Genomic DNA, 14,616 nt, shown 5'->3' with positions numbered 1-14,616 from the left:
AATTTTTCATTTTTGACATAAATTTGTCAACATTTTTATTTATTTAAAGGTAACCAATCAATATTAATTTTTTTTGTTAATTAAAAATATCCAGATATCAGATGTGCTGTTGATTATGTTATTAATATTTCGTTTTCATGATTAGGTTACTTCTTTTAATATCAATCTAGTTCTTTCTCATATCCTATTTTATGTTTTTTATTCTTCATAAAACCATTGGGATTTAATGCAACAGAAATTTAGGCAGTACCTATAATATATGCTTCATAGTGGTACATAATTAGTTGGAACATATCTTGAAGAGGTGGAACTGTAATCTCTAATTTTACAGTTAGAAGAGCATTTCGAACAACTTGAAGAATATTCAAAAATAAACGCCCAAACAATATGCAACTTCTTATGCAATAACTTTTGTTTCTAACTTTGATTTCTACCATTGCTTGATTTTATGATTTCTTAATTCACATGGTATTGAAAAGACCATTTTGAAACAAATCTTTTTTGAATCATAAACAACAGTTACCGATTGTAACTGCCCCAATGCGATTGTACCTTAACCTTGAATAGATCTATAAAATACCTATGCTTTGGCGCAGACGCAGTTGTAAGCACAAAACAAACTTTTATTGGAACCTGCAAAGCAAGTGGTACAATCCGGTTTTAACAGCTTTGTTTACCTGTGCGGGGAACGACGTCCACCATTTTGACTGTGCGTCCTTTTTATTATCATTTTATTTATAAAAGTTAATTCGGACCTTATTCTTAAACAGGAAGCCGAAAAGAGTGTTGAGGATCGTCCTTGGGAGTAATGGATGATCCGTCAAGGATGATGGGGCACACTGGAGGCGGCCTAATGGCCCCGCAACCCTACCCGATGAATCCCCAAGGCGATGCCCCCACCGGTGGCGAGAACGAGCCGCGCAAACAAGACATAGGTGAGATACTACAACAAATAATGAACATAACAGATCAGAGTTTAGATGAGGCCCAAGCACGCAAGCACACGCTCAACTGTCACCGTATGAAACCGGCTTTATTTTCCGTTTTGTGCGAGATCAAAGAGAAAACGGTTTTGTCTTTACGTAATACGCAGGAGGAAGAACCCCCGGATCCACAATTGATGCGATTGGATAATATGTTAATAGCAGAAGGTGTTGCGGGGCCGGAAAAGGGAGGGGGCGCCGCGGCAGCAGCCTCCGGTTCAGCAGCAGCTCAAGCCGGACAACCAGATAACGCAATCGAGCACTCAGATTATCGCGCGAAATTGGCCCAAATCCGACAGATTTATCACCAAGAACTTGAAAAATATGAACAAGCTTGTAACGAGTTCACCACTCACGTGATGAACCTTCTTAGAGAGCAGAGTCGCACAAGACCCATCACCCCAAAAGAAATCGAACGCATGGTGCAGATCATTCACAAAAAATTCTCTTCAATTCAGATGCAACTAAAGCAGTCAACGTGCGAAGCTGTCATGATTTTAAGATCGCGGTTTTTGGACGCGCGGCGAAAGCGGCGCAACTTCAGCAAACAAGCCTCTGAAATCCTGAACGAATACTTCTATTCACATCTATCAAATCCGTATCCGAGCGAAGAGGCCAAAGAAGAGTTGGCCCGTAAATGTGGCATTACCGTAAGTCAAGTTTCTAACTGGTTTGGCAACAAGCGAATCAGGTACAAAAAGAACATAGGGAAAGCTCAGGAAGAGGCTAATTTGTACGCCGCGAAGAAAGCTGCAGGCGCGTCACCATATAGTGGAACACCAACGCCGATGATGTCTCCAGCGCCTCCCCAAGACTCCATGGGGTATTCGATGGGTTCGGCTTATGATGGATCCGCTTATGACGCCAGTAATTGTGGTTATGACCCTATGCATCCCCAAGAATTATCACCATAAACAATTATTATTTGGGAAATTATTTGGTTCAAATTTTTTTAAATTTTTGAATGTGTATTTCAAATAATTTTCCAAAAAAAAAAGATCTCTCCCATATATTACTTTGTAAGTATTTTCTTTAATGTTACTTTTTTTTTTCTTCATTTTTTATAAAATAATTAGGTTCCTTCCGTTTTGTTGGTGGCTAGTTTTTTGGACAATTTATGGTCGCTTAGATTATTGGGGTGGACTTTTGCGAGCGCCCGCCGGGCCCGTTGGCGGCCCCCAACTGCTGCGTACGACCCGGTTGACACAAATACGAAAAATCGGAAAAATCGAAAAAGAGGGCAAAGTCCCGGATGACACGCACACCTAGAAACTTGACTTATGGTAATGCCGGGCCGTGCGCAGCCAGTTGGGGGACTCTCGTCCTCGCGGGGTCCGCTCGCGGTCGTTCGCAAAGCTCCATCCGGTGTGAGTGTTCTTAGATTGTCACAATCCACCCGGAAGGAATTATTTTTTGCCGTCTTTGTATACGAAACTGAAATAATTAAAAGAAATAATGAGCTGTATAAGTATTTAAGAGATATAGATGATTCAAAAAGTTTAGCTACTGTCTGTGTATTCTATCTTAATGATTTTTTAGTGTCCAATGTAATTTTTGTAATTGTAATAAAAATAATTAAGATTGTCTAAGTATATTTATTTCTATAAATTTGAGCTGTCTATAATTTTTTATCCAATTATTTTGAAATTATTCGGGAAATGAAACACTTTAAATAATACTAGTGTAATGTAATTTATTTATTAATATGTGCAAATACTTTAATTTATAACAATTTAGTTATGTAACAAACCAAATTGAACACAAGAATTGTTAAAACCTACTAAAATCAATATTAGTCAGATAATCACTATAAAAGTAATCCTAGTATATTAACTTCCTAAACAAACACATTAAAATTACTTCAAACCACAATTAAAATAATTATTAAGACAACTTAATTAACTAGAGATGGACAACTTATTCATTATAACACTTTCAGATTTAATGTACTCATCAACAATACTGGTTTTATCTAAATTAGCATCTACGATTAAAATAGGGGCTGGACAACTATATGCACTCTTATAATAAAGCCATTTTTCATGAACATCATGTAACTTTGTCAAATATTCTAAAGAAACCGTCTTCTCTTCATCTCGATTTCTTTGCAACATTCTTTCATACACAACATCAGGGCTTGTCCTGAGATAAATCACCAAATCCACTTTTGCTTCAGGTTTATTTTTCACCCAATTAAAATATTCATCAAGTACCTCAACAGAAAGAGACGGCATAATCCCTTCACTTTGCATGTTATCAACAAAACAGTATCGTACACTATATATTGATCTTTCCATTACTTTAATACTTGTGTTAGTTTGTAGTGAATGTTGTCGTATCATCGTGAGAAGAACATATGATTGGAATGTAAATGACCAACGTTTTGGATCTTCATATAATAAAGCCTGTAATTTTATAACATTTTAAGTTAATATTTCTTTTAGGATGAGTGAACTTACGAATAAATTGGTACCTCCGCAATTTCTCCACAATTCTACTGGTTCAGATAAAACACTTATACTGGGATTTTCTTGAAAATGATTTAAAAAAGTCGACTTTCCACTTCCAATATTTCCTTCGACTACAACGGTGTATGGACGATCCATATCTTTTGAATAGGACATCACTATTTATGCTAAAATTGCTTAAAATAAACTAATTTGTTGTAACCTTTAAAACAACGTTGGCAATGTTTCCCGCTTTATTTTATCCGATTCTCGTTAAACTACACTAACACCATCTACAAACTAAACATCAAAATAATTCTTACAAAAAATGTATAAATTTAAATCAAATAATTATTTAAAAATTTAATTATAATTTTATTGTTAAATTATGTTTTTTATTTTCAAGTTATATATCAAAAATTATTATCTATGAGTAACAAAAATATTTAGGTAATTTCAAAAAGTGAAAGGGTAATGAACCATTGACCATTGTGACCAACCTTGTATATTAGAAACGTTGCTATGGTTTTTGATTGTTTTTGATGTTGTACACAAAATATAAAGAAAATAACCTGCAAATAATTATTGAAAATGTCAGAAAATCATAGTTTATTACCGAGAATTGATAATAACAGAGACGAAGAGAGCTCCTATGATGAATTAAGCGATAATTCCAGTTGTGAATCTTATTATTCGGATTCAGAAAGGTATCGAAAAATAATTCTTAACCCCATCATTTTTTTTTACCTAATTTTAAAAGCAATTTGTGAACTTAATCTCATAGCTGGGTTGGTTTTGTAGCGTTTAAACTAAATTGGTTGAGATTACTACGTTGTGGGACATTATCTTTCACATTAGAACACCTGTTGGTTCACGAAGACTAGAGCAGACGCCTAGGGGTTAGGCTTTATTTAATAATTTAGTTTTGTTCAACACTTTTTAAAGAGTAACTTTATGTTAAGTTAAATAATTTTTTCAGTTCAATTCCTGAATGGGAATCAGCATTAGATCAATCAGGATACCTCCTATTCATCGATTGTCACCCATTTACAAAACAAACCTCAATAGAACCAAAAGAAGACAATTTCGTAAAAGATAAGCTTCGACAAAGTACCCGAAGTAAATTTTTAAAACTGTTAAGACGCCGCGATAGTAAACGGCGCAGTAAACGATATCGAAGTCAAGATACCTCTCAAGATTCCAGCTCAGCGAGTAAAGTCACTTTTCAAGATTACGAACACGGCGAAGTAAAAATTGTTAATGTTTTTTTAAATCACGATGCTCGAACGGCTTTTGGACGCCGATCCACTTTAATTGAGAATTTATTGGGGATTACAGTGAGTCCTTTCCCGAATAGTAACCGAGTTATGGTTGCGGGATTGGAGAAACATGACAAAATTAAAATTGGGGATTGGTTGAAAACAATCGAAAACATAGAGGTTAATGTAAATAATATAAATAACGTTTTGGAGCAATTTTCGAATAACGAAACCGTTTTGTTACATTTACAAAGAGTAGCGGCGGTTGAAATTACGAATCAATCGTTTTTGAATAACAAACAATCGAAATTTGTTTACAACATGTTGAATTTTGATGAAGAATCCGTTGAAAATTTATGGAATTTGCCAGTTGGGGTTTTGATGATAAACACGAACAACTTATCCGAATCTGATTCGGAATTTCAAGATGTTGTTTACGCCTTTCCGAAACCGTTTAAACAAAACCCGTTAAGTCAATCCAGGGGATTATTTATTACATTGAATCATTTATTAAACGACATCACAAATTCAAATCCCCAAATAACGACGTTTTTATATAAAAACACTTTAACTCATGTTGTTTACCAAAATTACGATCGAAACGTTTTGTTGTTTATGTTGCCCGATCGTGGCGCGTCAAAAAGAGAGATTAAATTAATTCACGCCGATGTTATAAGAAATCTTGAATTTACCTTTGGGTCAATTGATCGTTGTTTTTCTAATGAAGAAAATTTTAAGCGGTTAGATCACTTTTTCTTGTTGTTTTTCCAAAGGATGTTGGAATTTAACGAAAGAAGTAATTATTGTTTTGAAAATTTATTAAATGGTGTTGCTTATATGTCGTTACCAAATGAGGTGCAAATGCAAATCGATGATGCTCTCACAGAAATGGAGGCGAGTGATTACAGGGATTGGGTAAAATTAATTTATTTATATTAATTCATTTAATTATTTTTTTTTCTTATAGAATGAAGAACCGTTGGATTGTCAACGCTTATTTACAATATTAGGGAGCGCTTTGTACCACAACGGTTATCTTTTAGCATCCCATTTCATGCACGACGATCTAAAAGACATCCATTCCTACTGCCGACAACAAAACTTTTTTAACCTCCTCGAAACCGAATCAGTAAGATCTTTAATACATTGGAGAGAAGTCTTTCCTACATCAACAAACCGCGCTCAAACAAAAAAACTTCTCGACGAACGTTGTTACATTCTCATTATCGCAAACAACAAAGATTTATTAACTGTTATAATGGAAGCGGGGGGTTGCACAGAACCGCCAGAGGACAACATGGGACCCGACGCGTTTTACGTTGAAGAAGTCGAAGCGACTTTATCGCATATTCAAGAATTGGGGGTACAAGAATTCGCTGAAAGGTGGCTTAAAAAAAATACGTCCTCCACGTTATTCGGCGACGGCGTATCTGACGAAAGAAAAAGCGATTACTTATTTGGAAAATTAAAACCAAACCAAAAAAAAACCGAGGTTACCTCAATTTTAAAAAGGCGCGCTTCCGACTTGGGCTTATCCCAAACGGGATCTGTGTTTTCCCTTTCACAGGAAGATGAATTTTCTGAGGATTCCGTTAGTCAAGATGCTTCTTATAGCGAACGAAGCGAATTGAGCGATGAACCGGTGGTTATAGGAAGACGAGCTGTGCGAGAAAAACGGACCAATTTTTACGATGATAACGGCGATTCAGACGTTGACGATTACAGAGAAGGGAGTCAATTAAGTACCGGAAGTTACGATCTATCCGAACTACGCCAAGCTTTACTCATTGAAACTGAAAGTACTCAACCGGTTTATATAGGTGTTGGAGATCCTAATGTTTTGTACCACTATGTACAATTCGATGAAATCGAAGGGGTTTTATTAATGTTGCCAAAAATGGCTGGTTCCAATCTATTTATTGATACTATTATGGATAATTTTCGATGTTGTTGTTTGAGGATTAGGAAGTTGTTTCAAAATACTTTGAGATTTAAGGTATGCCTTGATTTTACATTAATGGTAATAACAATTTATTTATTTTTTTTTTTGGTAACCTACATTTTTTAATTATATTTTATTATTGCTTGCAATTATCAGCACTTTTAAAAATGAATACAGCTATAAGTTTTCATTGTCACTGTTCTCTAGAAAAGTTCTACTGATAAAAGTTGGGTCACTTTCTGATAGTAAACTGTGCAATAATAATGATGATAATGCTGTTTGAATACTTGGTAATAAAAAGAATCTATACAGAGCAAAGAAAAACTAGAAACACTGTTATCTTGTAATTCATAACAGTATTTGGTCATCTGTCGGCGTCCACTGTTTGGTTGGTTAAATTTTGAAAATGCTTCTGCTAAGCCACTCACTATAAATATTTTTGACTTTTGTACTGCCTTATCCTGTACGCCTTCACCTTATCTTTTTCTACTAAAGCCAATAGTACATAGTTTCCAATATTACATGTTATAACTTATATATAAACTTGTTCAACCAATGCGACTTGCCCTTATGGTGACTTATTGGGTTTGGTTTACAACCGTAAGTCTGACTGTTATATTATTGTACTATCGTATCATTATTTATCATATTGGGTAGATTCCAATCTTCCTCTTATAGTGCGGGTGTTGACGATCGTTCTGGCTATCACAACCTTGTTCACTGCTGCATGGAATAGTCCTGTTATTGTTGATATTATGAGAAAACGTTGAATAATAAAGGGGATAGATAATACGCATCTCTGCCTTACTCCTCATGAGAGGATGCCATTTGATCGTTCCGCTTCGGTGATTATGTATGCTGCCTGATCCCAGTATATTTAGAAATTAGGCATTTCCGAACTTTTGTTTCATTAATATCCATAAAGATAATTATATATTCTTTCTTTCAGAATATGTCAACTCAAGATATGGCTAAATCGTTAATGAATAAAACGTTAATTGCAATAAAAGAACATGGAATTCTGTTTGAATATATCCATGAAGGTTTAAATACAAAAAAATCCTACAAAACTACTTATTGGGTTGTAGGAAGGCTATTTTACATGCCATATCAAAGGGAATTATACGTTTGTTATCAAGATACGATTCCACAAAATTTAGTCGACATGGCGTTTAAATTGGGTGCGAATTAAGTTGATAATAAAATTGTTCAATTCAAGCACATTAACTAGTTTATTTCAAAGATACTATGTTAAACAATATTTTTATTTTATAGAACATATTTAAAAAGATTTCAGTATTAAGGAACGTTTTTATTATTTATTAGGTTGATTAGAAATAGTAAATAATTTTTATGAGCAATTTTATTACAAAAAATAGTATTTTTATAAGATAAAAAGATTATATGATTCAAAATATACTATAATTAGATTTTTTAGACCTCAGTCAATTTCCCCTTTATAATTGATGGTTAAAAAGATTTTAAAGCGTATATATTAATTAATCTTAATTAAATAATATCATTTTATTTTGACTTAATCAATTGGAATTAATTTAACAACAGCTCCAGCCATTTTCATTCCGTAATGTCCAGCCCAAAATTGTGTGTCTTGACCGCAATGTCTAAACTCGATTGACTCAACGTTTGCTGAATTACTATCGATATCCAATACAATCTACAATTAAAGTTTCAAATATTGTTAAATAGAATACTAAACGATAAGTTAAAGACAAAATTGACAATTTGACATTCTAAATGACATATTTACCTTATTTCTTGCTACCAATTGACATTCTAACTGTTAAATTTAATTATTTTGCATCACAAGAAGATTTTAATGTTAAAAGTGACATTTGAATGACATCTTACATCACGTTCAGTGTCAATCACGCGATATGTGATGCGAATTCTCACCAAACCGCGGATCACACGATATCGTGTGGAAAAGACTAACAAGGGAAGTATCAGAACTGTCCCTCACCGATTTTGTTGAAATTTGGTACAGCGATAGTATGGGCAAAAATAAGGTTTACGTATTTTTTTATACGTGTTAATAAAGCCCCTGGGGCGAGTTATAAGGGTTGAAAATCGAGGCGAAATATATATATTCACTTATAGGCTGAAAACGAAAATAGCTATCGAAATGTGGTAAATGTAAACTGATATTCATTTTCAAAGAGCTTTCCATTGATATATCACACATATATCTGAGGGCTCCAGGGGGTAAACTACCCCTAGTTTTTTGGAATATTTTAAAAACTACCCTGTCGATTTTGTCGATATTATGTGTCCTTATAGTACGTTTAAAAATACTAATGACGTGTTTTTTCTTATTTGCCTCTGACCATCCCCTGCAAAATTACGGGGTATGATAGATAACCCCTTTCCTTAAGAATAATGTGATAAACTGTTACACTTTTGAACAATATTTTGAAGAAAACCATAAATTAGTTGTAAATTAAGATTTACGCAGTAAAATAAACCCTATACGACATTAAGGGGTGCTGGGGTTGGTACCCCTAACCACCCCAAAAATTAATTTTTTTTGCGAAAATTGTTTGTCGATTTTGGTTCAATTTCCTACTATGATTTTTTTATACGTTAGGTAATACTACTGTAAGAACTTACAAGGGTTAGAAGTTTGGGGTAGAAAATATATTTTCGCTAATAACTTTCATACTCTTACAGAAAAATGTTTTTTATCCCCATTCTATTTAAATAACACAAAAGTTAGGATAATTATATAAATATTTATTAATAATGAGTTAAAAAGTAACTGACAAAAGAATGGTTGACTATCACAAATTGTATTCTACGTTATTAATTTAATTTCTTTTTTTTTACTTTTTTTATTCAATATATTGTTGGCAATAATGAAAATCATAGAAAAAATTTTTTAAACACAACGATTGTTATAACTTGTACATAGTGTAGCACAAGTTATAACAACTATATCTTCACAGATATCGCACGTAGGTTTTTCATTGAAAAAGCAAATCACCACGGGATTTTCAAACTGTTCTGGTCTCTCCTCTGTATATCCAGATGCAAACCAAGCGTATTTAAAAAAAAATAAATCGTGGGGAAAACAACTGGTTATACGTTAAGCATTGCAATTTTAAAATATTATCTCGCTGATGCAAATTGACATCGTACTGGTAGAGAATAACTTGATTAGAAAATCTTCTAATGAAATTTTTCCATATTCTAAAGCCAAATACATCCAGGGGTTGAATTTGACCTGTTGTCCCTGCAGGTATAGACAAATATTTAAACTTAACATCCTATACTTCATATACTTCACTAATAATTTCAGGGCAGTGGTCACTCCAAGAATCCAGTAATAGTAATGATTTGGGTCCGGTATTTGGGAAATAGACATTTTGTAGCCAATTTTTCATATAAGCAGAAGTCAGTTTACCAGACTTTGATGCCAAAACGAATATGTTATCTGCTTTGAACATTGTATTTATTACCCTCAGATTTAACACAACTGATAGAAACAATGATTAAAATAAATTAAATAAAAATAAATTTAAAAAAAATACTAAACTAACAATGTAGAATACAATTTGTGATACTTAAGCATTTTTTTCAGTTGCTTTTTAACTCATTATTAATAAATATTATATAACTTTTGTGTTATTTAAATAGAATAAGGATAAAAAAGCTTTTTCTGTAGGAGTATGAAAGTTATTAGCGAAAGTATATTTTCTACCCCAAACTTCTAACCCTTGTAAGTTTTTACAATAGTACTACCTAACGTATAAAAAAATCATCGTGGTAAATTGCACCAAAATCGACAAACAATTTTCGCAAAAAAATTTAATTTTTGGGGTGGTTAGGGATACCAACCCCAGCCACCCCTTAATGTCGTATAGGGTTTATTTTACTGCGTAAATCTTAATTTACAACTAATTTATGGTTTTCTTCAAAATATTGTTCAAAAGTGTAACAGTTTATCACATTATTCTTAAGGGAAGGGGTTATCTATCATACCCCGTAATTTTGCAGGGGATGGTCAGAGGCAAATAAGAAAAAACAAGTCATTAGTATTTTTAAACGTACTATAAGGACACATAATATCGACAAAATCGACAGGGTAGTTTTTAAAATATTCCAAAAAACTAGGGGTAGTTTACCCCCTAAAGCCCTCAGATATACAGTGCTAGCGTAAAGTAACCCCCCCCCCCCCTGTTTAACTTCCGAACAAATTGAGATATCACTATGAACAAGAAAACGTCAGTTTCTATATTTTATCAGCACAAATATTTTCTTATGGAAAATTTTGCCATCACTTTTAGTTTTTCCGGAAAATAGATCAACTTTGTTTTTTTAAATGGAACACCCAGTATATTATGGTATCTTCCGAAAGATGAAAACAATACGAATCGAACGGTACCTCACAATCAAATATCGGTTTATTAGTTTTTCGCATAAAAATTAAACAAAATGCGGAATTTTGCCGGAAAAACCAACGTATCTTCGTCGACTACCTGTCGAAATGCAATCGGCCAGATAAATGGTGGACGGTCGGTATACGCTCGAGCTAAGACGGATTTAAAATTGCAAGTTCAATTACTTATTTTTTTTAGAAATGAAATAAAAGTTGTTTGGAAGTATATTAAATTTATGAATTAATCATATTTTATCAAAAGATATTTATAAAGAAAAAAAGTCAATATAGGAAATGAAATTTTCTTATTAAAGATTTTGCTAGTATAGGTAACGGTTGAAAAATTTGCTTAGTGTTGTTATTGAATAATAAAAGAATTTTTTATTTATTAAGAATCAAATATTAAGTAAATTGTTCGATATGATTACCTTGAACTTCTAGGCAGTGGTACCATCTTTGTAGTGTTTCCTCTCTCACACGGCTTAACATGTGATCAATATTTTGGCAGACGTCAATAATTTTTTGTTTTAAATCCTCAATACTACCCAACGGAATTTCATATACCTTGGATTTTAAATAACCCCATAAAAAGAAATCTAAAGGTGTCAGATCTGGTGATCTTGTTGTCCATTAAAATTTTTATCAAGATAATTTCGTAGCATTGGCGCATAATGTGGAGGTGCTCCGTCTTGATGAAACACTAGTTCCATTTCAAAATCGTCAGAATTCTGTTGTACAATTTGCAAAAGTCTTGAAAAAAAAACATTTACTTTCTAATGAAATTGAGTGATAACGTCACGATATTCATGTAGATTAACATCACGCCGATGCAATTTTCCACCCAAAAAGAAAGTACATTCATCACTGAAACAAATATGTTTCAAGTATAATCGATTTCGTTCAACCATATTTGTCATTAGCTCACAAAATTCTGTTCTTCTATATCAGGGTCATCTTCTGTTAATTCATGAAGCATTTTTATTTAAAATAGATGATATTTATTCTTCTTTAAGTATTTCCACGTCTTCCAACAACGACGCGGAAATATTTAACACATCACACGTTGATGCGATAGCAGCAGACGACATCATGGGCACATTAAATACTTCTGTTAATATCTGACGACCAGTTCTTTTGTGGTCTTCGACGCTTCCAGTTTCCAAAAACTTATTCACAAGCTCTCTTAAATATTTTCGACTAATTGGATGTTCAGGAAATCGTTCCTTAAATTGTCGCCCTGTTTCATGTAGATTTCTGTCAGCACGAGCGAATATTAAAATTGCTTCGATATTGTGTTCTAAACTCCTTCTAGCCATTTTGATCTCGCCTTTCTTTGGTTATACTTGGTCGGGTAGAATTCAAAGATAGAAATGAAGGAAAATATTTGCATGCTGCCTTAAATACAAAATTTCAAAGTACCTACAAACTTTAAAATTGTTGTTATGACAATTTTTTCTTAGAAGTTTTAAAAAGAACTTTCTTTTTATCCTTTTCTTGTATTGATTGTTTCATAAAAACATTCTAAAAGAATTGCTGATTTTAACCCGGCTTAATCCGAGCTTAGACCGACCTTTAACTGACCGTCCACCATTTATCTGGCCCATTGTATCTCGACAGGTAGTCAACGAAGATACGTTGGTTTTTCCGGCGAAATTCCGCATTTTGTTTAATTTTTATGTAAAAAACTAATAAACCGACATTTGATTGTGAGGTATCGTTGAATTCGTATTGTTTTATTCTTTCGAAAGATACCATAATATACTGGGTGTTCCATTTAAAAAAACAAAGCTGTTCCATTTTCCGGAAAAACTAAAAGTGATACCAAAATTTTCCATAAGAAAATATTTGTGCTGATAAAATATAGAAACTGACGTTTTTTTGTTCATATTGATATCTCAATCTGTTCAGAAGTTAAACAGGGGGGGGGTTACTTTACGCTAGCACTGTATGTGTGATATATCAATGTAAAGCTCTTTGAAAATGAATATTAGTTTATATTTACCACATGTCGATAGCTATTTTCGTTTTCAGCCTATAAGCGAATATATATATTTCGCCCTGATTTCCAACTCTTATAACTCGCCCCAGGGGCTTTATTAGCACGTATAAAAAAATACGTAAACCTTATTTTTGGCCATACTATCGCTGTACCAAATTTCAACAAAATCGGTGAGGGACAGTTCTGATACTTCCCTTGTAAGAAAAAAAAAAAAAGGATTTGACCACCACACGAAATTTCAATTTTCTGCTTGGCAATGAACGTGTTAAAGATTAAATTTACAATTTTCTTACAATTTAACATTTGAAATAACATGTCAACCTCAATTTTTACCACTAATTGACGTTCTAACTGTCAAATTTGATCATTTTGCATCTCAAGATTTTAATATCAAACGTGACATTCAATTTGATATAAGTGACAAATTCACCTTATTCTCTGCTACCAATTTATTGATGTTCTAACTGTCAAACTTGACAGTCATTTTACATCACAAGTAGACTATTTAACCATTTAACCTCTTAATCTACGATTTAGGTACGAGAATTTTGGGCCGAAAACGTTAACAAGCTTGCGCAGCCTTCGAGCCATTCGCATATCATCGTACTACGGGCTATGCCCGAAGTTGTAGGTTAAGGGGTTAAAAACATTTATATTTACCTTTTTCCATTCAGGATTACACCATTGTTCTTCACGATGTTCCCCAACAACTTCTTGTACAGTACCATCTTTCCCTTTTAAACTCAATTTAACCCAATAAGCAGCCCCACAATCAAACCTAGCACAAACCCACTCTGAAGCATGCACAGTGACCCTATGTTTCATTACAAATCCCACATCATCATCACCAGATGTATCAACAACCTGGATTTTTTCACATGGTCTATACGAAGTAGCAAAACACGATGTGTGTCCTTTAAATTCAGGTGCATCAGGAAGCGGTGGTGACCCCGACGGTGGATTTTCTATTTTAAATTTATCGCCATCGTTCCATAATATTTTCCAATGTTTAAATTTTGTTTCGCCATTAACATTTTGAAGTAAGTTTCGATTGAACACATTTCCATATAAGCGAATAATTAAGTAACGTAGCGATAAGTTTTCGGTGGATTTGTGAAATCTGGTTTGATATAAATGGTGAATAGTTTCGACGGAGAGTGTGTCCCAATTTTTGCAAACCAAACGTGCTTTTAAAATATCTTTCCGCGGGAGGTATTCAAATATTTTCGAAATTAGATCGTCGGGGATTATCGAATTCGATAAAACGCGACCATTTAATTGTTCGTATTCGTATCGGGGAGACTCCATAAAACGTTCCAATAAAGTATGCTGGAATAACAAAGATTTAGTATGGAATAATAATGTTTTAAAAACTTACTTTAATAAAGTTTATCATCAAGTTTGATATTTATAGAAATTAACTAAGAAGATCTTCAAATGATTCACCATAAAAAAAAAACTAATTAATGATTTTAAGTTTTACTTTATCAAATCGATTTTGCGTTTTTAAATGATTTAGAAATCAATGAGGAAATGTTCTTCACAAGTTTTTTTTTTAATAAGAAATATATTTTGACAACGAAGCGTTTG

The 14,616-nt window shown here is 33.3% G+C and overlaps 4 protein-coding genes across 4 annotated transcripts; 2 read left to right on the top strand and 2 right to left on the bottom strand.

Annotated features, from left to right (window-relative positions):
- Window positions 1–617: 617 nt before the first annotated feature.
- LOC111429050 (PBX homeobox extradenticle) lies at window positions 618–1,901 on the top strand. Its single transcript, XM_023064836.2, has 2 exons — window positions 618–709; window positions 771–1,901. The coding sequence occupies exon 2, from the start codon at window positions 809–811 to the stop codon at window positions 1,895–1,897; it is 1,089 nt and encodes a 362-aa protein (XP_022920604.1). The 5' UTR covers window positions 618–709; window positions 771–808; the 3' UTR covers window positions 1,898–1,901.
- Window positions 1,902–2,799: 898 nt separating this feature from the next.
- Window positions 2,800–3,690, bottom strand: LOC111429051 (deoxynucleoside kinase-like). The gene is made up of 2 exons (XM_023064837.2): window positions 3,443–3,690; window positions 2,800–3,388 (listed from the first exon to the last, which is right to left on the bottom strand). The coding sequence occupies exons 1-2, from the start codon at window positions 3,605–3,607 to the stop codon at window positions 2,882–2,884; spliced, it is 672 nt and encodes a 223-aa protein (XP_022920605.1). The 5' UTR covers window positions 3,608–3,690; the 3' UTR covers window positions 2,800–2,881.
- Window positions 3,691–3,959: 269 nt separating this feature from the next.
- Window positions 3,960–8,050, top strand: LOC111429058 (protein inturned). The gene is made up of 4 exons (XM_023064844.2): window positions 3,960–4,137; window positions 4,410–5,604; window positions 5,657–6,685; window positions 7,581–8,050. The coding sequence occupies exons 1-4, from the start codon at window positions 4,022–4,024 to the stop codon at window positions 7,821–7,823; spliced, it is 2,583 nt and encodes an 860-aa protein (XP_022920612.1). The 5' UTR covers window positions 3,960–4,021; the 3' UTR covers window positions 7,824–8,050.
- LOC111429055 (F-box only protein 6-like) lies at window positions 7,845–14,581 on the bottom strand. The gene is made up of 3 exons (XM_023064840.2): window positions 14,405–14,581; window positions 13,687–14,355; window positions 7,845–8,306 (listed from the first exon to the last, which is right to left on the bottom strand). Exons 1-3 carry the CDS (start codon window positions 14,420–14,422, stop codon window positions 8,166–8,168), a joined length of 828 nt encoding a protein of 275 aa, XP_022920608.1. The 5' UTR covers window positions 14,423–14,581; the 3' UTR covers window positions 7,845–8,165.
- Window positions 14,582–14,616: the final 35 nt, after the last annotated feature.

The sequence above is a fragment of the Onthophagus taurus genome, chromosome 3 (genome assembly GCF_036711975.1).
Source record: "Onthophagus taurus isolate NC chromosome 3, IU_Otau_3.0, whole genome shotgun sequence".
NCBI classification, from domain to species: Eukaryota; Metazoa; Arthropoda; class Insecta; order Coleoptera; family Scarabaeidae; genus Onthophagus; species Onthophagus taurus.
Note: the sequence above shows the minus strand (reverse complement) of the source record. Positions and strands in the feature narration are given on the sequence as shown.

What these genes read in the sequence shown, in the direction of transcription:
- LOC111429055 (XM_023064840.2), bottom strand. An exon ending in GTAATCCTGAATGGAAAAAG is followed by an intron (nt 8,307 to 13,686) that starts GTAAATATAAAT and finishes CTTTAATTGTAG; the next exon opens with ATTGTATTGGATATCGATAG.
- LOC111429050 (XM_023064836.2), top strand. Translation starts at nt 809, where the DNA reads ATGGATGATCCGTCAAGGATGATGGGGCACACTGGAGGCGGCCTAATG.
- LOC111429051 (XM_023064837.2), bottom strand. Translation starts at nt 3,607, where the DNA reads ATGTCCTATTCAAAAGATATGGATCGTCCATACACCGTTGTAGTCGAA. An exon ending in GCGGAGGTACCAATTTATTC is followed by an intron (nt 3,389 to 3,442) that starts GTAAGTTCACTC and finishes ATAAAATTACAG; the next exon opens with GCTTTATTATATGAAGATCC.
- LOC111429058 (XM_023064844.2), top strand. Translation starts at nt 4,022, where the DNA reads ATGTCAGAAAATCATAGTTTATTACCGAGAATTGATAATAACAGAGAC. An exon ending in CGAGTGATTACAGGGATTGG is followed by an intron (nt 5,605 to 5,656) that starts GTAAAATTAATT and finishes TTTTTCTTATAG; the next exon opens with AATGAAGAACCGTTGGATTG. An exon ending in AAAATACTTTGAGATTTAAG is followed by an intron (nt 6,686 to 7,580) that starts GTATGCCTTGAT and finishes TCTTTCTTTCAG; the next exon opens with AATATGTCAACTCAAGATAT.